This window comes from Phyllostomus discolor, chromosome 6 (genome assembly GCF_004126475.2).
Source record: "Phyllostomus discolor isolate MPI-MPIP mPhyDis1 chromosome 6, mPhyDis1.pri.v3, whole genome shotgun sequence".
Lineage (NCBI taxonomy): Eukaryota > Metazoa > Chordata > Mammalia > Chiroptera > Phyllostomidae > Phyllostomus > Phyllostomus discolor.
In genome coordinates this window covers 41,994,511-42,015,628 of record NC_040908.2, presented here as the reverse complement: position 1 = coordinate 42,015,628, position 21,118 = coordinate 41,994,511, and the positions used below count along the sequence as shown (strand labels likewise).

Genomic DNA, 21,118 nt, shown 5'->3' with positions numbered 1-21,118 from the left:
GTTGTTTGCTTAGTTTTTTACTTTGCTTTTGGTTTTGTTTTTCTTTTTTAGGTTCACTTGTTGATAGTTGGGAGTTTGTTGTCATTTTGCTGTTCATAGTTTTGATATTCTTCTTTTTCTTAATAAGTCCCTTTAACATTTCATATAATAAGAGCTTGGTGATGATGAACTCCTTTGACTTAATCTTATGCAGGAAGCACTTGATCTGCCCTTCCATTCTAAATGATAGCTTTGCTGGATAGAGTAATCTTAGATGTAGGTCCTTGCCTTTCATTTTTTTAAATACTTTCTAGCCCCTTCTTGCCTATAAGGTTTCTACTGAGAAATCAGCTGCTAGTCTTATGAGAACTCCTTCGTAGGTAACTGTCTTCTTTTCTCTTGCTGCTTTTAAGATTCTCTCCTTATCTTTAATCTTGGATGATGTAATTATGATGTGCTTCCTTGGGTCCAACTTCTTTGGGACTCTCTGAGCTTCCTGGACTTCCTGGAAGCCTATTTCCTTTGCCAGATTAGAGTAGTTCTCCTTCATTATTTGTTCAAATAAGTTTCCTGTTTCTTGCTCTTCCTCTTCTCCTTCTGGCAGCCATATGATTTGGATGCTGGAACATTTAATGTTGTCCCAGAGGTTCCTAAGCCTCTCCTCAGCGTTTCTGAATTCTGTTTTCTTCATTCTGTTCTGATGAATGTCTGTTTCTTCCCTCTGGTCCAAGCTGTTTATTTGAGTCCTAGTTTCCTTCCCTTTTCTGTTGGTTCCCTGTACATTTTCCTTTATTTCACTTTACATAGCTTTTACTTTTTCCTCTATTTTGTGACCATACTTGACGATTTCTGTGAACATCCTGATTGCCAGTATTTTGAACTCTGCATCTGATAGGTAGGTTATCTCCTCATCACTTAGTTCTGTTTTTGGAGCTTTGATCTATTCTTTCATTTGGGCCACATTTCTTGTCTTGGTGCACCTGTTATGTTGTAAGGGGAGGAGCCTTAGGTATTTGTCAGGGCAATATAACTCATGTTGCTGCATTGTGGCATGGTATGTGGGGGAGTGGTCTGAGAGGGAACAATGCTGCTTGCTCAGTTCTCAGCTGGCTTTCAGTCACTTCCTCAGCTCCCCAAAAGCAAATTGGGTCTTTCCAATGAACTTTCCTTGTGAGGCTGGGAGAGTTTCTCCTGCCACCACAACCCCACAGGTTTTCACAGTCAGAGGTTTTTAAGCTTTATTTCCCCATGCTGGAATCCTGGGTTGCATGGTCTGTCTCGCTCCTCAGTTGTTCCTCCTGGTTAATCTGCATGCAAATGTGGACCTCCCTGTCTGCCAGCTGCCATCTTGCCTGCCCAGTCCTCTAGCCACCTCATTGCTACCAGTCCTCTCTGCCCTGGTTGCCCATCTCTGCCCCTTCTACCATTCTGGATGAATGTTTAACTACTTGGTTGTCAGACTTCCATACAGTTTGATTTTCTGGCAGTTCTGGTTATTTTATATTTGTAAATTTGTTGTTGTCCTTCTTTGGCTGTGTGAGGCAGCAAAGTATATCTACCTATGCCTCAATCTTGGCTGGAAGTCCAAGATTCTCCAAAAAATTTAAAATAGAACTACCATATGATCCAGTAGATCCACTTCTGGGCAAGTGCCCATCCACTTTTATCTGAAGGAAACAAAAACAACTCAAAAAGCCATCAGCACCCCCATGGTCACTGCAGCATTATTCATACTAGCCAAGTCATAGAAGCAACCTAGATGTCCATTGATGGATGAATGGATAAGAAAATGTATTTTATATATACACATATGCATAGATATAACATTCATATCTACATATACATTATATATAAACATATGTACATGCATAGAATATCATTCTCCATAAAAATGAAGGAAATCTAGCCATTTGTATAATGAATGGACCTTGAGGCCATTATGTTGAGCAAAATAAATTAGAGAAAGACAAATACCATATGATCTCACATATATGTATAATCTAAGAAAAACCAAACTCAGATATAGAAAACCAGTTGACAGCTACCAGAGGCAGGGGCTGGGCAAAATCAGTATGGGGTCAAAAGGTGTGAACTTCTTATAAGATAAAAACCTGGAATTTTTAAATAAAAAACTGTGCATTTATTCTCACATGTTTAAACTTCAGTCACCTTCAAAGTGCTCTCTATTTGATACAATACACCTATTGAAACATTTTCCCACTGCTCAAAACAGTTTTTGAACTTGTCAGTTTTGATGCCTTTTCGTGGTTCTGTCATCTTTTGTTTTACCTCTTCTACACCATCCAAACATTTCCCTTTAAGGACTCTTTTCATCCAGGAAAACAAACAAACAAAAAGTTTGCTTGGGGCAAGATCAGGTGAATAGGGAGGGTGGAGCATGGGGGGATCATGCCATTTTTGGTCAAAACCTACTAAACACAGTGTGATGTGGGCAGGTGCACTAGAAAATCCTCCATGATGAAATGGGCAAACATATTGAAGAGTCTTCAAAAAAATTCATTGAAGCTGAACACAGTGTCTCACAACAACACCAGCTGATACACTGATACAGATGGGTTCCTAGAACACTCACCTTCCAGAGGAAACCTGTACTACAAGGGACCTGCCCTCCAGAAGGTAATTCCAGGTTTTTGGGGTCCCCCTCATAAGTTCTAGAGATGTAATGTGATTACACTGAACTGTACTGTATTATATATTTTGAAGTTGCTTAGAGAGTAACTTTTAAAAGTTCCCATCACAAGAAAAAAATTGTAATTATTTGCTGTGATGGACAATAAGTTATCTTATTCTATTCATTAATTCACGTTACATATATATGTATGCATATGCACACATATATTTTTCAAATCATTTTGTATGCCTAACATAATACAACATTATGTTCAATTATGTCTCATTAAAAAAGGAGAAAACAAAAAATAATATAAGTAAGCCCTAACACAGCAATAATTAAATTAAATGTCGATGGTCTAAATACATCAGTTAAGAAACAGAGATTTGCAGCATTTAAAAAAAATGATCCAGGGCTTCTGGTCAAGATGGCAATGCAGGCAGACATAGCTCACCTCTTTGCACAATCACATCAAAATATGGAACAGCCATCACTCAGGAACATCAGAAATCAAGCTGATTTAAAGTCTGATAACTACAAAATGGAGTAGAATGGAGGTGTGACAACTACAGAGTTGAAGAAACCACATCCATCCTAACTGGTAGGAAGGGTGCAGACATGGAATGGGATGGACCCACATGGATAAAAATTCGGGAGGGATACCTCAGGAGCAAGGAGTCCAGGACCCACACCAGGTCCCCCAGCCCAGGATTCCAGTACCAGAAGAGGTCCCCACAACTTCTGGCTGTGAAAACCAGTGGGGACTGAGTTGGTGGAGGAGGCTACTGGAGCCCTAAGCAGTTCCTCTTGGCAACCTCACACATGGACTCACCTACTCAGACTTGTTCCCCCTGAGCTCCAGCTCCAGAGTGGCAGCTGGAAGGGCACCAGTAGTATACAAGGAGAAACTGAAGTGTCTGGCATTGGGGCAAGCAGAGGCCATTGTCCCTTTGCTGAAACCTCACCCCACAAAACCGGTAGGCTGGTGTCATATGTGAAACTCTATCAAGCTAAGGGCTCACCCCCCTTAGAGATCCACAGAGGCTGTACCCCACCCAACTTACAGGCCCACCCAAGATGCTATTCTATAAGAATAGCTTGTCTTGGCTCCTAAATCCCATCAAACAAGCAACAGTTGGCTTCAGTGAGCCCTAGAGGCAGCTAGATCAGAGTCACAGCTTGGCTTCACCTGGGAATCTCCAAGCCCAGCACAAGTAACAACCATCTCAGATTGCTTTACAGCTCAGACAGGGTACCCCAGCAAAACACAGGTTGGGGCTGACCTTGCCCCACACCACCTAGAAACCCCAGGGCCAACACACCCAGTGGATAGCTACAGACTACAATGGAGCACCACCAATTGGCCCTGCACAACTGATCTTCCACAGAGGGCAGAGGTTGGGGGTCAGTGGTCATAACCAGTCTTTGCAGCTTACTGGCATGGGTAAATCCCTCCCATTGACCTGCCAACAGCATCCAAGGCTCAAGCACAAGAGGAGGGTGTACTCAACCCACACAATGGGTTCAACTCAAGTACCCAGCTTGGGTGATACGGGAGGCTGTGCCACTGTACCCTACAGGACACCCACTACATTAGGCCACTACCAAGACACAGAGTCAAAGCAACTCCACCTAATACATAGAAACAAACACAGGGAGGCTGCCAAAATGAGGAGGCAAAGAAACATGCCCAAGCTGAAAGAACAGGAGTAACCCCCAGAAAAAGAAATGTAGACAAACAAACTACTAGATAGAGTTCAAAACAAAGGTTATAAGCATGCTGAAGGAACTTAGAACTTCAACAGCATGAAAAAGCACACAAACCATAAAAAAGAACCAGTCAGAAATAAATACAATCTAAAAAATGAAAAATGCACTAGAAAAGATCTACAGTAAATGAATGGGACTGTAGCAAACTAAAAAGCTTCTGCACAGCAAAAGAAACCACCAACTAAAAGAAACCGCCAACAAAACAAAAAGACAATAGACCAAATGAAGAAAGATATTTGCAAACAACAGCTCCAACAAACGGTTAATATCCAAATGTATAAAGAATTCATACAACCCAACATCAAACAAATAAGCAATCCAATTAAAGAATGGCAGAGGACCTAAACAGACACCTCAAGAGGACATACAAATGGTCAACAGATTTTCTGCCTGGAAGATCTATCCATTGAAGTCACTGATGTGTTAAAACCCCCAACTATGACTGTATTTCTGTGGATCTCTTCCTTTATGTCCATCAATATTACATATTTAGGTGCTCCTATGTTGGGTTTACTAGGGTTATATCCTCTTGTTGGACTGTTCCCTTTATCATTATGTAGTTTCCTTCTTTGTCTCTTACTCTAGCCTTCATTTTAAAGCTTTATTTTCTCAAATATAAGTATTGCTACTCCACAAGCGGCCCCACATAGCAACAATGATCCTGAGAAAGAAGAACAAAGTTGGAGAAATCATGCCACCTAATATCTAACTGTACTATAGGGCAACAGTGATCAAAAGAGCATGGTACTGGTATAAAAAAACAGACACATAAGTCAAAGGAAGAGAATAGAGAGCCCAGAAATAAACCCACACCTTTATAGTCAATTAATATTCAAGAGAAGCAGGCACTTACAATGGACTAAAGATAGTTTTATTCAATAAATGGTGATAGGAAAATTGAACAGATACATGCAGAAACATGAAACTAGGCCACCTTCTTTACACCGCACACAAGAATAAATTCAAAATGGATCAAAGACTTAAATTTTTGACCTGAAACCATAAACATCCTAGAAGAAAACATAGGCAGCAAAATCTCAGCCATTGCTCATAGCAATATTTTATTGGATATATCTCCCCAGGGAAGGAAAGCAAAAGAGAAAATAAACAAATGGAACTAAATCTAACTAAAAAGTTTTGTACAGCAAAGGAAATCATCAACTAAATAAAAAGACAACCCACAGAATAGGAGAACATTTTTGTGAATACATCTGATAAGGGGTTAATATCCAAACTTTCTAGAGAATTTACAAAAGTCAACATCAAAAAAACAAACAATCCAACTAAAAAATGGGCAAAGAACCTAAATAGACACTTCTCCAAAGAGGACCTACAGATGGCCACTAGACATAGGAAAAGATGCTCAATGTTACTAATCATCAGAGAAATGCAAACTAAAACCACAATGAAATACCATCTCACACCTGTCAGAATGGCTATCATGAATAAATCAGCAAACTAGAAGTGCTGGCAAGGATGTGAAGAAAAGTGAACCCTTTCCACTGTTGGTAGGAATGCAGACTGGTGCAGCCACTGTGGAAAGCAGTATGGAGACAACTCAAAAAATTAAAAATGGATCTGCCTTTTGACCCAGCAGTCTCACTTTTGGGAATCTGTCTGAAGGAACCCAAAACACTAATTCAAAAGAAGCCCTGCTATGTTCATTGCAGTGTTATTTACAGTCACCAAGATACAGAAGCAGCCCAAGTGTCCATCAACAGATGAGTGGTTAAAACAACTATGGGACATTTATACAATGGAATTCTACTTGGTCTTTAAAAAGAAAATTTTACCTTTTGCAACAGTATGGATGGACCTGGAGAACATTATGCTAAGTGAAGTAAGCCAGTCAGAGAAAGACAAATACCATAATTTCACTAATATGTGGAATATAATGAACAAATTGAGGTAACTTGGAAAATGGGGACAGATTCATAGATGAAGAGCAGGATGGAGGCGGCTCTCGTGGAGGCAGCTAGCGCGAGGCTGGCGAGCTCTGAGCCTCGCGTCGTGCCCTGCGCTGCCCAGACTAGCGAACAATACAGTCAGGATGGCTAAAGGTGATCCCAAGAAGCCAAAGGGCAAGATGTCTGCTTATGCCTTCTTTGTGCAGACATGCAGAGAGGAACATAAGAAGAAAAACCCAGAGGTTCCTGTCAATTTTGCAGAATTTTCCAAGAAGTGCTCTGAGAGGTGGAAGACAATGTCGGGGAAAGAGAAATCTAAATTTGATGAGATGGCAAAAGCAGATAAAGTACGCTATGATCGGGAAATGAAGGATTATGGGCCAGCTAAAGGAGGCAAGAAGAAGAAGGACCCCAATGCCCCCAAAAGGCCACCGTCTGGATTCTTCCTATTCTGTTCAGAATTCCGCCCCAAGATCAAATCCACAAACCCTGGCATCTCTATTGGAGATGTGGCAAAGAAGCTGGAAGAGATGTGGAATAACTTAAGTGACAGTGAAAAGCAGCCTTACAACAATAAGGCTGCAAAGCTGAAGGAGAAGTATGAGAAGGATGTTGCTGACTATAAGTCTAAAGGAAAATTTGATGGTGCAAAGGGTCCCGCTAAAGTTGCTCGGAAAAAGGTGGAAGAGGAAGACGAAGAAGATGAGGAGGAAGAAGAGGAAGAAGAAGAGGAGGAGGAGGAGGAGGAGGATGAATAAAAAAACTGTTTATCTGTCTCCTTGTGAATACCTTAGAGTAGGGGAGTGCCGTAATTGACACAGCTCTTATTTGAGAGGTGTCTGTTGCCCTCGTTAGGATTAATTACACAATTGGATCATGATCATATGTAGTCTTTCAAAGTGCTCTAGAAATTGTCAGTGGTTTACATGAAGTGGTAATGGGTGTCTGGAGCACCCTGAAACTGTATCAAAGTTGTACATATTTCCAAACATTTTTAAAATGAAAAGGCTCTCATGTTCTCCTCACTCTGTGCACTTTGCTGTTGGTATGACAAGGCATTTAAAGATGTTCCTGGCATTTTCTTTTTTTAATCTGTAAGGTGGTGTTAACTATATGGTTATGGGCTAGAAATCCTGAGTTATCAACTGTACATATCTATAGTTTGTAAAAAGAACAAAACAACCAAGACAAGCTCTTGATGCTCTTTGCTTGGCGTTGAGGCTGTGGGGAAGATGCCTTTTGGAGGGGCTGTAGCTCAGGGCATGCACTGAGGCTGGACCTGTGGATACTGCAGTGGGCATCCATTTAGCTTCAGGTTGTTTTGTTTTTGTATATAGTGACATAGCATTCTGCCGTTTTTAGCTGTGGAAGAGGGGGGGTCAGCTGGCATGAGAAGTGTTTGGATCTTTTTTAGTTAAGTGCAGTAGTTTTAAACTGTTTGTTTTTAAACAAACTAGAACTCTTCATTGTCAGCAAAGGGTCACTGCATCAATGAAAGTTGAAGAACCTTCTGTACTAAACACAATTGGAAACATTTTGTTAATTTTTTTTGTATGTTTAGAATGCTGAGATGTTTTGAAGTTAAATAAACAGTATTACATTTAAAAAAAAAAAAAAAAAAGAGCAGGATGATAGCTAATTGCAGGGAGGGGAAGCTATGGGGTAGAGGGACTGAGCAAAACAGAAAACAGACTCATGGACATGCACAACAGTGTGGTGATTGCTGGAGGGAGGGGGTATAAGAGGAGTAAAAGGTAATGTAAAAAATACAATAAAGATTAAAAGTAAAGAAAAAAAAAACAAATGACCAGCAGATGTATAAAAATATGCTCAGCTACACTTGCTATTAGGGAAATGCAAATCAAAACTACAGATGAGATGCCACCTCACACCTGTTAGAATGACTATTATTGAAAAGACAAGTAATAACAAGTGTTGGAGAAGTTGTGGAAAAGTATGTAAACTGCTACAATCACTATAAATTTCCTCCAAAAATTAGGAATGCAGTTACCATGTGACCCAGCAATCCCTGTTCTGGGTATCCACCTGAAAAATTTGAAAGCATTTCTTTGCAAAGATATACGCACTCTGATGTTCATTACAGCATTATTCATGATGACCAAGACATGGAATAACCAATGTGTCCTTTGATAGATGGATGTGGTCACAGAATGACTGGATAATGATAATATGGTACATGTATACAATGAAATAATACTCAGCCATAAGAAAAGATATTACATTTGCAACAACATGGGTAATTCTTTATCATGCCAAGTGAAATGAGTCAGAAAAAGTCAAGAACCATAAGATTTCACATGTAGGATATGAAACTGAAGGCAACAAATGAACAAACAAGAAAAACAAAAACCTCTTGACACAATTTATCCATTTTCTAGACTTATTATACAGCTACAGTAATCAAGACCATAGTGTTGGTGGGAGGATTGACATAGATCAGTGGAACAGAATTGAGAATCCAGAAGTAGATTCACACAAATATGCCAAATGACTTTTGACAATGGTGCAAAAGCAGTTTATTGGAAAAAGGATACCTTTTCAACAAATGGTGATGAAACAACTGGCTAGCCATAGGCCAAAAAAAAAAAAGTGCCCAGAACTACAACCCACACTTTATACAAAAATTAACTCAGAATAGATCATAGATTTAAATGTAAAATATGGAAGTATAAAACTTCTAAAGAAAAGACTGAAAAATTGAGTGGCCTAAGGCTCAGTGAAGCGCTCTTAGATATGACACCAAAATCATAATCCATAAAAGAAAAAAATAGAGAAATTGGACTTATTCAAAATTTAAAACTTTTTCTCTGTAAAGGCTCTAGAGATTGGGAAAAATTATTTACAAACAACATATCTGACAAAGGCCCTCATATCTGGAATATATAAGGAAATTTCAAAAGTCGCCAGTAGAAACAATCCAATGACAAAATTGGCAAAAGTCACAAAGAACTATTTCACTGAAGAGGATATAGGATGGCAAATAAACACATGAAAGATGTTCAATGTCACCAGCTTTTAGGAAAATGCCAACTAAGACCATAATGAGACATTACTAAACACCTATTAGAACTAAAAAGCTGTGATAATACAAAATCCTGGCAAGGGTAGAGAGGGAGAGAGGTCAGGAAAAAGTAATTTTTCCCTTGCCCATAATAATACATTGAGTATTATTAAACTTTAATACACGAGCATAGCTCTGAAAATTTACTATATAACAAAAAAATAATATTGTATGTCTTAGTTTTCCTACCTATCAAGGGATTGGGGGGGGGGGGGATGGGATATAGGTCCCCTTCATAATGTTAAAGAATAATCAGAGAAAATATCATAATTATCATGAAGTAGAAATTTTTTTAAATAAAAAGAACTCCAGCCTAACTTCTCAAAGGAAAATTATATTTCACTTAAAACCTACAACTTATTTCTGTCAAAGCATACAATATATCCACAAAAATGTTATTTGTAGGTTTTAGTGACATTCTGGTCATAATATGAAAGACCTCCAATGTGTTCCCATTAAATATAAGTCATGACACCATAAAAGTCCTTCAGGAGAACAGAGGCAGGAAAATCTCAGATATTCCTCACAGCAGTATTTTCACTAATATGTCCCCTAGAGCAAGGGACATAAAGAGTAAACAAATGGGATCTCATCAAATTAAAAAGCTTCTGCACAGCTAAAGAAAACAACATTAAAATGAAAAGAGAACCAACTGTATGGGAAAACATATTTGCCAATTATAACTGAGACAAGGGTTTGATCTCCAAAATATATAACCCACACGAGTACACTCCAGGAAGACAAACAACCCAATTAAAAAATGGGCAAAGGACTAAACCAGACACTTCTCCAAGGAGGACATACAGAGGGTCCAGAGACATATGAAAAGATGCTCAGCATCACTAGCCATCAGAGAGATGCAAATTAAAGACACAAAGAGATACCACTTCACATGGGTGAAAATGGTCATCATAAACAAAGCAACAAACAACAAACTAAAAATGGAACTGCCTTTTGACCCAGCAATTCCACTGCTAGGATTATAACCTAAGAACCCTGAAACACCAATCCAAAAGAACCTATGCACCACAATGTTCATGGCAGCACAATTTACAATAGCCAAGTGATGGAAGCAAGCTCTGTGCCCATCAGTAAATGAATGGATCAGAAAACTGTGGTACATTTACACAATGGAATACTACACAGCAGAAAGAAAGAAGGAGCTCCTACCCTTTGTGACAGCATGGATGGAACTGGAGAGCATTATGCTAAATGAAATAAGCCAGGCAGTGAAAGACAAATATCATATGATCTCACCTTTAAGTGGAACCTAATCAACAAAATAAACAAGCCAGCAAAATATAACCAGAGACATTGTATTTCTAGTTTTAGACTTGCTCTTTCCACTTGAAAATATTTATTCATAATATCATATTGAAAAAATGTAACAACTCTTGCTTTCAAATATCCTGGAGGACTATTTTCACAATCTAGTACCACCCTTTCCAATATCCAGATAGACATGTATTTAAAGAGATTTTAAATTATTAATTTGTAACAATGCAGTTCTGAAAATCCTTTCTTCAGTGACAAGAGTTATGAAAATGGCAGGCTGTACTAACCTGTTTAATGGTGCTCTCTCCCAAAACTACACTGATGAGGAAGAAGGAGGAAGGGTGGGAAACTGGTAAATCTAAGAAAGAAGATAGCAGAGGGGGAAGGCTGAGAACCAAGCCAAATTAGACAAATCCAAAGATTCAAAATGACTTTGAACTTCTCAAGAGCAGCATTGGAAGCAAGACAACAGTGAAGTGATGCCTTCAAACTTCATAAGAAAAATCATTTACTTACTAGAATTCTCAAATTTAAGAGAAAGTTCCCAACATGCTAAAGAAAAGGTAGTTTAACAGGTAATTATAACATTAGGGTAGAAAGAAGGGATTAAAAAAACAATGGGTGGGGTGGTAGGGGGAGTGGGGAGAAGAAAATACAGACAACTGTAATTGAACAACAATAAAGTAATTTATACATAAAAAAGAAAATTTATAATTCTTTCCTCAGGGGTATGAAACAGGATATTAAAATTCTAGATCAGTCCATTACTGATTTGTATTAACCATGCAAATCAGTAACTTCTAAACCAGCAGAATAATCCTTCAAATAACTATGTCATTAAGAAAACAAAGGGGAGAATTCCTGCTTGAACTTAGTATTAAGAAAGAACTGTACTTCTCCTGAATAAAGGATTACTCTAAATCTTATTGGTATTTTGAATTATGTAATTGGCCAGGTTTCCCTTTTCACGTGACTTGCTTGAAAGATCAGAAAGAACCTATGCACCCCAATGTTCATAGCAGCACAATTTACAACAGCCAAGTGCTGGAAGCAACCTAGGTGCCCATCAGTAAATGAATGGATCAAAAAACTATGGTACATTTACACAAGGAAATCCTATGCAGCAGAAAGAAAGAAGGAGCTCCTACCCTTTGTGACAGCATGATGGAACTGGAAAGCATTATGATAAGCAAAATAAGCCAGGTGGTGAAAGACAAATAGCATATAATCTCACCTCTAACAGGAATCTAATCAACAAAACAAAGAAATAAGCAAAATATAACCAGAGACACTGAAATAGGCTGGCAGTGTTCAGAAGGCAGAGGGGAGGGAATTTCAGGGGAAAAGGGGAAGGGTTTACAGGAACAAGTATAAAGGACACATGGACAAAAACTGGGGGGGTGGGGTGGAAATGGGAGGGAGGTGGGGAAGGCTGAGTGGGTGGGCTGGGATGGGAGTAAAACATAGAAAATTGTACTTGAACAATAATTAAAATGAAAAAACAAAGATAAATTACAAAATAAAATAAAAATTTTTAAAAATGGGAAGAAAGGTCTTTAAGAAGCAGTTTGATCTTGATTCTGTTGGGTGACTGACCCCAAATGGAAGTGTATTCTCCAGGGGTTTATTCCCTGAAAGGGTAAAAGAGAGGGCCCTAGGGTGGATAACATGCCAGAAACAGGAAAATTAAATGATTGCATACAACTAATTGGGAAATGCTAAGATATCTGGTCTTCTTCCCCTACTTGGCTCCCAGAACACTGGCAATCAGAGCAGAACTTGCAGGCAAGCGATTTCAAAATCAGACTAATGATGAAGACCTGTAGCATCTACAAAGGTCCTATAATCTTGGTATCCTCCAACCCATTCTTTTCTCCACCCTCCCCTGAATTACCCTATGTGAAACTAGTATGTCTTTAGTTTCACAGAATTCTCTTAAACCTTGCCCACTCACTTCCCTAAATGGGGTTCTTGTAAACTCCATAGGGAAGTAGAAACTAGATTCCTACAGTTCAACTTGTTTTCCAGGGAGCCTTCATGTAACTGTGGCAATACTGTTTATTCTTTACATAGCTAGGTTTGTCAGTGTTACTCAGATTTTCAAAACAATATGTTGTCTAGAGATACTCACATAGGAAGGTGATAAAACATTCTCTGATAATATCATTAGGATAATGGAGAATCTACATCTTTGCTGATTATTCATTTATCAGAAATTATCTGAATAAATTCTTTTCACAATGTAGTTCAAATAAATAGAATAGGTATAAATAGAATTCAGGAGATGTTTTTCCCCCTAAAACAGGAATCCGTAGTTTTCTATTATTTAAGATTTCCTACATTTAGATATATTTAAATTTATTTAGTACTGATAATAGTCATTTCTTGTTTTTGTTTAATGAGGAATTAGAAGAATTAAAAATATATCCATTTTATATTGTCTGCATAGATAATTTGCTTGTTGGGAACCACTTCCCCCTTTTTTCTTTTTTTAAAATCCTCTTTTGAGGACCTTTTCTCTTTGAGAGAGAAAAGAAGGGGGTTGCGGAGCGGGGGAGGGAGAGAGAGAGAAAGAGAGATTGGTAACCTTCTTGTACCCTCCCTGATTGGGGATTGAACCCACAACCTGGGTACATACCCTAACCAAGAGTCTAGGAATCTAGCTCCTGATCCTTTGGTCTATTGACTATGCTCCAACCACTTGAGCCACACTGGCCAGGGCCCCATTTTTTTCTTATAAATGAGATCAGCTGTTGTTAGCCTTTCCCTCTTTTTTAAACAAATTATTTTATATGACATCAATTTTACTTTGCTAAAATAAAATACATAGATAATGAACATTTTAACACACAATTTAGGAAGACAATGCAGTGTCGCAACTTAAAAGTAAGAGAAATAAATCAAAAGTAATTTATAATGAAAAAGTAAATCCTTGTGACACTTCTGTACTAAAAGACATAATGAAGTATTAAGTTGCTTATACCTATACAAAGAATCATTCTAAATATAACCGCTATAAATGCAGACTGATACAGTGTGTTGTATTGCTGACTGAAACACTGCAAACTACCTCTATAGGAAGGGATGTAAGCATATCCACAAACCATCTAAGCTAGGTGTGTCAACTGCTCTATCTCCTCCTAGAATTCTGACCTAATGTGCTGCCCCCTGCAGGTCTTCTGAGACCAGGAGACAAAAGGGGTTACCCTGTCACTAGAACTGTAAGTGAAAGATGTGGTGCTTAATGTGGCAAACAGTGTCGTTATTATCCAAGCCAGGGGGGTCTTATTCTCACATTCCTGATCTATGGCCATGATACATGAGATCTCCAGGGGTTTTTTAAATCTTTTTATTTTTTAAAAAATGGGAGGCCAGGGGACTCTTACTGTGCCAATAGCCTACAGCTCTGATGGTCTGAATCTCTTTTTTATAAACATTTTTTTAGTGTTATTCAAGTACAGTTTTCTGCCTTTTCCCCCACCCCTCCCCACCACCCCAATCCTCCCCATCTCCCTCCCCTGTTTCCACCCCCCTTGTTATTGTCTATGTGTGCTTTATAATTGTTCCTGTAAACCCTTCACCCTTTTCCCCTATAATCCCCTCCCCTCTCCCCTCTGGTTGATGGTCTGAATCTTAAAGAAGCTGGATTTACAGCAGGAGTGTCGAACTCATTTTCACTGGGGGCCACATCGGCCTTGAGGTTGCCTTCAATGGGCCAAATGTAATTTTAGGACTGTGTAAATGTAACTACTCTTTAACTGGGGACAAGGAGTTCGGCGCCTCCACCGGGTAGAAACAAGGTGCTGGGCTAGATAAAACAAGGTGGAGGGCCGAATTCAGCCTGCGGGCCTTGTGTTTGCCAGCTGTGATTTACAGGGTGCACTTGTAAGTGGAAAAGCTCTCCACACACTCTTAAACTAAAAGTAACTTCTGATGTCCTTAAACCCATGCAGTGCTTCAGTCCCATTCCAAAGGTTGGTCTTTTATATTAGGAGTGATCATATATATGGATGAAATTTTGATTTTTATCCTTAGTTTCAGCTTTATATGAGTCTCTGTCTAGGCAAAGCAATTCAGCTTTGGCAATTAAGCCTACAAGAATACCACCACTGGGCTAACGCCTAAGAATGCATCTTTGACAGCCTGAAGTTGACTCTCCTCAGCAATGTTCTATCCAACTATGGAAAAGGGTCCAACCCCAAATGGGACAACCCACACCTCTCATCAAAGACTTTTAAACTTTTCTGGGATTCATAGGTTATTTCATCCACCATTTTTCTAACCACATTGCCCTGTTTAATGAACCATCTCAAAAATGTGTAAGGTTTTGCTTCAGTTTTTATCATAAATTATGCATATCATTTTAATTAACTGAGACAATGAAGAGCAAGCAAGTGGACATGCATGAGTAGCTATGCCTAATCAAGAACATTTTAGAGACAGGCCCCAAAAGACAAGGGATATGGACAAGGAGATAGGGAAGTCATCTGCCAATACACCTGGTTCAATGTATCAAAAAGAAAAACAAAAACAGAAGTCCTGCCCTAGAGGGTTACTATGGCCAATAAATAATAATTTAAATTCATTTACAGAATATCACTGCCTAGTAATTTTAACTTCTAAACCTTTTTTCTGCACCACCAGGTAACTTCACTAACTCTTATCAATCACTAGTTCAGAAGGACTTCAGGCTAAGAAACCTTAAAAGACTTAAGAGAAAACCTTCCAATGTACCAAACAATAGACAGTAGTCATCAGGAGACATAATCAAAGTTGGAGACACCATTTTCCTCCAGGACACATCCATACTATCCATTTTAGCTAAAAGTATCCTAGAGACTTCCAGAGTCATGTTGTGACCAACTACCTCAGATTCAGCTTCAAGTTGTTAGAGTTCATGCCCATTTACCGCACTTCAGCTGCTCCCTGCATCTCTCAAGTTACTTTCTCATCCCATACTCCAGTCACAAAAGATATACAGGAAGTAACAATTCCCAGCAACTTCATGTCCAGTTTTGAAATCTGGTATAATGAGAACCAATTTTCTAAAACTAGAAAGTGCTAAAACGTGTAGAATTTTTACAGGCTTAAACCCTGCTTCTACCACCCATCTATGCCTTTAAAATACGCACCACAAAAGATAGAATATAGACATAATACATGAATAAGAAAAAATTATTAAGGATGCTGTGTTTGGGGAAGCAGGGGAAGGGGATGTAGGTAGCATATAGCCATAGAGTTTTTTGTTGCTGTTTTGTTTTCACTAGACCTTAATATGCATTAAGCCACTGAAGATGATATACATATATATCTAAGTCATTTGTGTTAACAATTTCTAGATATGTAAAAGTTAGTATGTAGAAAATGTTGAAAACAAGGCAGAACAAGTACTTTAAAACCAAAGTTTTAATAGTGTTGTTAAATTATAATTTTCATTATTCTCATAATACGTTGTATCAATCACAAGAAAATTTTACTCTTTTTAGATGGAAATGTATGTTTGAGGACTTCAACTTTAATCTGGGGTTTTCAAACACTTGATAGGGTTGCATGGCCTTTTAAAAGCCTTTGGGTATAAGAATGGTAAAATGTGGTTTTAGTTATTGGCATGCCTGTGCAACAAAGCATTTGGGAGGTGTGATTGACAGGCCAGAAGTGTGTATAAGAGAAAACCTATGCTTATGTCTGCTTCAGTGACTTTATTAGCCACACCCTACCTTGTAAATTGTAAACTGTCATTCAAAGTAGCATAGTGATGTTTTAAACAAGTCAGGTTTATAATACCACTACTTTTTTTGTCTAAATGCCTAAAGGTAAATTCAGAAAATGTTCCTATGTTTTGGCTCATAAAATTGTCCATCTGGAAAAAAATTAAATAATAAAACCCAAACAGTAAAGAGCAATGCAAAAAAGATTTATGACACTATGCATGCATTTCAGTTGTACATTTAAACATCACAATTAGGTAATTCAGCCTTCATTATCTCAGCAACTATTTCAGATTGAGGACAAAGAAAGTGATTTCATTAGTTTTTGGCAAGTTTTAACCTGTATTTTAAAATAGCTTATTAATAATATATTGCAGTATAACAATACATAGACTGTATTAAAATTTCTATTAATACTGAAAGCTTCACTAGAGACCTTTACTGTCTTTATAAAGAATTACAGGAAAATGTGCATTTTAAAGCATGTTATATTTTATGAGAAATGCTTAATTTTACATTAAAATATTGAAATAAATACAGAAACAAATGTCTACCTCATACTTTTCTAACAACTGCATAATTTTGCACTGAAATAAGGGATGAAAACAAATATTATAGTTTACTGACTTCTAACTAATAATATTCTAAATGTTCTATTCTGAATATTAGCTAATTTAATCTTAGTCTTAATAATAAAAGTAATACTAACTCATCAAATAAATTCTAATTGTACAGAAAAGCACAATATAAGTAGTAAAAATGCCTCATCCCTTTCTTCCAAGATCAAAAACCTCACTTGCAGTAAAATAACTTTTGTGGTCTAGTTTCAATAAGGTAATCATTCAAATGTCTGAGCTTTTAGATTAGTATTAAATGTTTTAATCCTTTTACTAGGAATTACCAAATTGAATTTTGGTCAGTGCTCAAAGTTTGAAGAAAAGGCCTTTCTCTGTAATTGCTTGGTAACTTAGTATTCAATAGTGACACTTCTAATTTTTCATATCTGAATGCATATGAAGGGTACATCAATGGATGGAGGCAACCTAAAGGGACATTAGGTAGTTTAGTCTTTTTCTGTGGACTAAATTGTAGGATTCTTGGGTTGTTGTTTTTTTTTAGGTGGACCAAACCATAAAACTATGTCTCAGGAATCCTATTTATGTGACAAGTAAGAAAAGATAAACACCTGTAAGTTGATGTTTAAAGCCCAAACTAGTTTTGAAATAACAAGAAAAGGGAAAGCTAACAGTTCAAATTTCAGTCACTTTTCATCTAAACCTATCAATGTGTGCAGTGGTCCATTAATTATGTGGCCCAGCACAAAATGATATGTTAGTCTTCCCTTTTACTCTAGGATGACAGCTGTGAGGTAAGATTTTTAGTTCAGGAGAAAGAAAGCTATTTCAAATACTTTATTTTTGGTCTTGAGAATTTATCTAAGTCATGAATGAAAAACTACTAATTGAGGATCAAATCAATTGTTATGTTGATTACTCTGTCAGAACCAAAATAAAACCGAAGAGATGATTTAAAACCTTTGATTCTAATGGACCCAGCTTTTCTATGTTAATAAAGCAGAAGTCAGCAAATATTTCCACAAAGGGCCAAACAGTAAATATTACAGACTTGTGGGCCATACCATTTCTGTCACAACTACTTAATGCTGTTGTGCAAAAGCCACCACAGACAATATATAAATGAATATTAAAGCCAAGTTACAATAAAATTTTATTTATGGACACTAAAATATAAATTTCATATAATGTTCACATGTCACAAAATATAATTCTTCTTTTGACTTTTTTCTAACCATTATAAATCTAAAAATCATTCTTAGATTACAGGTTGCAGAAAAACAGGCACCAGACTGGATCTGGCCTAGCCATAGTTTGAGACTCTTGTTCTAATAGATTATTTTGGTTCTTGTTTTATGAATTTCTATGCTTCAAAGGAAAAACCTGTCACTGAGATTTTTAGAAAATCTTAAAGTATTTGACAGATTTTTAAAAGCCTATCAATGACTTGCCAGAATAAGTATGTGAAAGTAATGTCATTTAAAATGTGTCTTCTAAATGAACCTAATGCATTGTCTTTAGACCACATTATTGTTGAAGTAGTCCTCGGTAGAAAACATCAGTTTTCAGTATAAAATGTTTGGTTTAATTTATTCTGTTTAAAAATTTCCTGTGCTAATACATTTTTAGAAAAAAGCTATTAATTTTGGCCATTTGCTAAATTACCCATTTTAGATAAGTTTTAAATGTATATACATATTTTTGGAAATTTTAAATTATATTTATTTTTTGAAAAAAGCATACAGTTCAGAATTCAAAAGGTATAGTATCTAGTGAAAAGTTCTAATCCCAAGTCCACTTTGTAGTCACCAGTTTTCTCTTCAGAGGCAAGTAATATTAATTGTTTTGTGGGTGTATATATGTGTGTTTGTGTGTATAATTTACAATTATATATGTATGTTAATTTTATATTATATAATTTTATAGAATAATCATTCTTTTTAAAATATATACTTTCTTATAATAAAAGTTAATATATATAAAATTTAAACACTGATGAAATGTTTAATTTGAAAAATAAAAGTTCTGTATAATCCTACCCACCAGAAAAGGAATCTTAATATTATATATTTTTCTAGCTTTTCCCCTTTCACATATTTTTAAATGGCAAAGAAAGGAGGTCTCATACTTTTATTAACTAAATGATTTATCCTCACCTGAAGACATGCTCACCAATTTTAGAGAGAGGGTAAGAGAGGGAGAGGAACATTGGTATGAGAGAGAAGCATCGATTAGGCTGCCTCTCATATGTGCCATGACCAGGACTGAAACCACAACCCAAGTATGTGCCCTGACCAGGAATGAAAGCACAGTCTTTTGGTTTATGGGATAATGCTCCAACTAACTGAACTACACTGGTCAGGGCCTTTTCACATATCTTTAACAAAATATGGCCATCCATTATTTCCTGTTTTACAAATTACCTTTTAAAAAGAATTTAACAAAATATTCTGTAAAGCTCTATATGGGTATATGTAGATTGACCCCTTCTCTTTTTTAACAGCTACTGTTCAATTATGTGGACACACTACAGTTTGTTGAACCAATATTCTATTGCTGGATGTTTGAGTTATTCCCTGTTTTTACAAAAATCAATGCTGCCAAAAGATTTTGAGATGATGGCATAAGTGCAGTATTTTATCTCTTGAAACCTTAGTCATCTACAACAAAATCTAGTAGAAAACATATTCTTATAAACTCCAAAATAGAAGTAGTATGTACAAATCACCAACAAATATAAGATGCACTGAAAACCTCACGGGATTGTGAAGGCCTGAGATGGGTGTTAAAACAATGTGATTTCTACCCAGTCCTCTGAAAATCAAAGTGAAGAAATTCAGTGAATCACAGATAAGTGATGGGAGTAACTACGACTCTCTTAAGGCAGTCAAATGCTTCATGATCTAATTAGTGAAATGCATGAACAGATGAACAGGAGTCCCAATGCCCCTACCTACTATCTAGCAAAACCACAGCCAAGGGGACAGACTTTGCAGAATCAGCAAGGAAGAAAGACTGTGCTGGGCTTGACTCTATTCTGGAACAATGAAGAGACTCAACAGGTGTATAATAAATGGGAGGTTCCTGATACAAACACATACACATGCACACACATACACCCCACCACCACATCCCTACCCTGAAGGGGTGGGATGGGACAGCATTGTGGGCCACCTGTGAAATACCACTACTCTCACTGTTTTTTTTTTTTTTCACTGACCCCAGGACCTCTTGCTTCTGGCTCCAAGCACCCAGTCACACTAGGTAGACACAACCCACTCCAGGGACACTGCCAGTTAGGGAATTGACTGGGACTGTGTACTTGTGAAGTAGTAATGCAGATGTCCTTAGTCTAGCTCAGGAAGGACAGAAACCACTCATGGAGCAGAAGAGCAAAAGCTCACTGCATCTTGATTCTCAGCATGAATGCAGATTACGAATGTGAGGCCTCACACATGCAAACAAACAATAACAAATTAATGGGAGAAGTAGAAAGAAGGCAAGAGGTTTTTATGGCCCTGAGAAATGGAGAACTCAATTACTAACTGGAAAATTTTGCAGGGTCATTCTCAGAAGAGTAGCAGAAACTTGAGCACTATAGGCTATAATTTGTAAGTACAATGGGACTGTGAGAAGATACAGAAGTGCTGGAATGGTCTAGATTCTGGGTCCTACAAATATGTAAAACTAACGAATCAACCATCTCTAGATAATTCCCCAAACTGAGGAGAAACAGTGAGAGTAGAGCCCAAATCCAGCCTAATAGGCACAACAGGGCCACAGGAAAAAGAAGGTTGAAATTAAAAGGAAGAATATAGGTTCTATGGTCTGAATGTGTCCTCCCAAAATACATACATTGAAACCCTTACCCCTAAGGTGACGGTAGTGGCATGGGGCCTATGGAAGTTGATTAGATCACAAGGTTGGAGCCCTAATGAAGGGATTACTGCCTTTATAAAACAGGCCACAAAGAAATCCCTTGCCCCCTTATACCACATCACATGAAGATAGTGAGAAGTTGACAGTCTCCAACCTAGAAGAGGGCCTTCACAAGCACATGACCTATTTTTTGGACTTTCAACTTCCAGAACTATAAGAAATAAATTCCTATCATTTATCAGCTATCCCATTTGTGGCATTTTGATATAGCAACTTAAATGGATTAAGACAAGAGGAAATCACATTTTTGA

The 21,118-nt window shown here is 37.5% G+C and overlaps 2 protein-coding genes and 1 long non-coding RNA gene across 3 annotated transcripts in view; 2 read left to right on the top strand and 1 right to left on the bottom strand.

The window, feature by feature from the left end:
- LOC118501106 overlaps positions 1-21,118 on the bottom strand; it is a 150,825-nt gene that overhangs the window by 22,833 nt on the left and 106,874 nt on the right. The gene's annotated exons all lie outside the window — the stretch shown is intronic.
- The window catches only part of LOC114498694 (WD repeat containing planar cell polarity effector), a 295,440-nt gene that overhangs the window by 209,829 nt on the left and 64,493 nt on the right, over positions 1-21,118 (top strand). The window lies entirely within an intron of this gene.
- Positions 6,343-7,658, top strand: LOC114498667 (high mobility group protein B3-like). Its single transcript, XM_036028041.1, has one exon. It carries the CDS (start codon positions 6,432-6,434, stop codon positions 7,044-7,046), a length of 615 nt encoding a protein of 204 aa, XP_035883934.1. The 5' UTR covers positions 6,343-6,431; the 3' UTR covers positions 7,047-7,658.

What these genes read in the sequence shown, in the direction of transcription:
- LOC114498667 (XM_036028041.1), top strand. Translation starts at nt 6,432, where the DNA reads ATGGCTAAAGGTGATCCCAAGAAGCCAAAGGGCAAGATGTCTGCTTAT.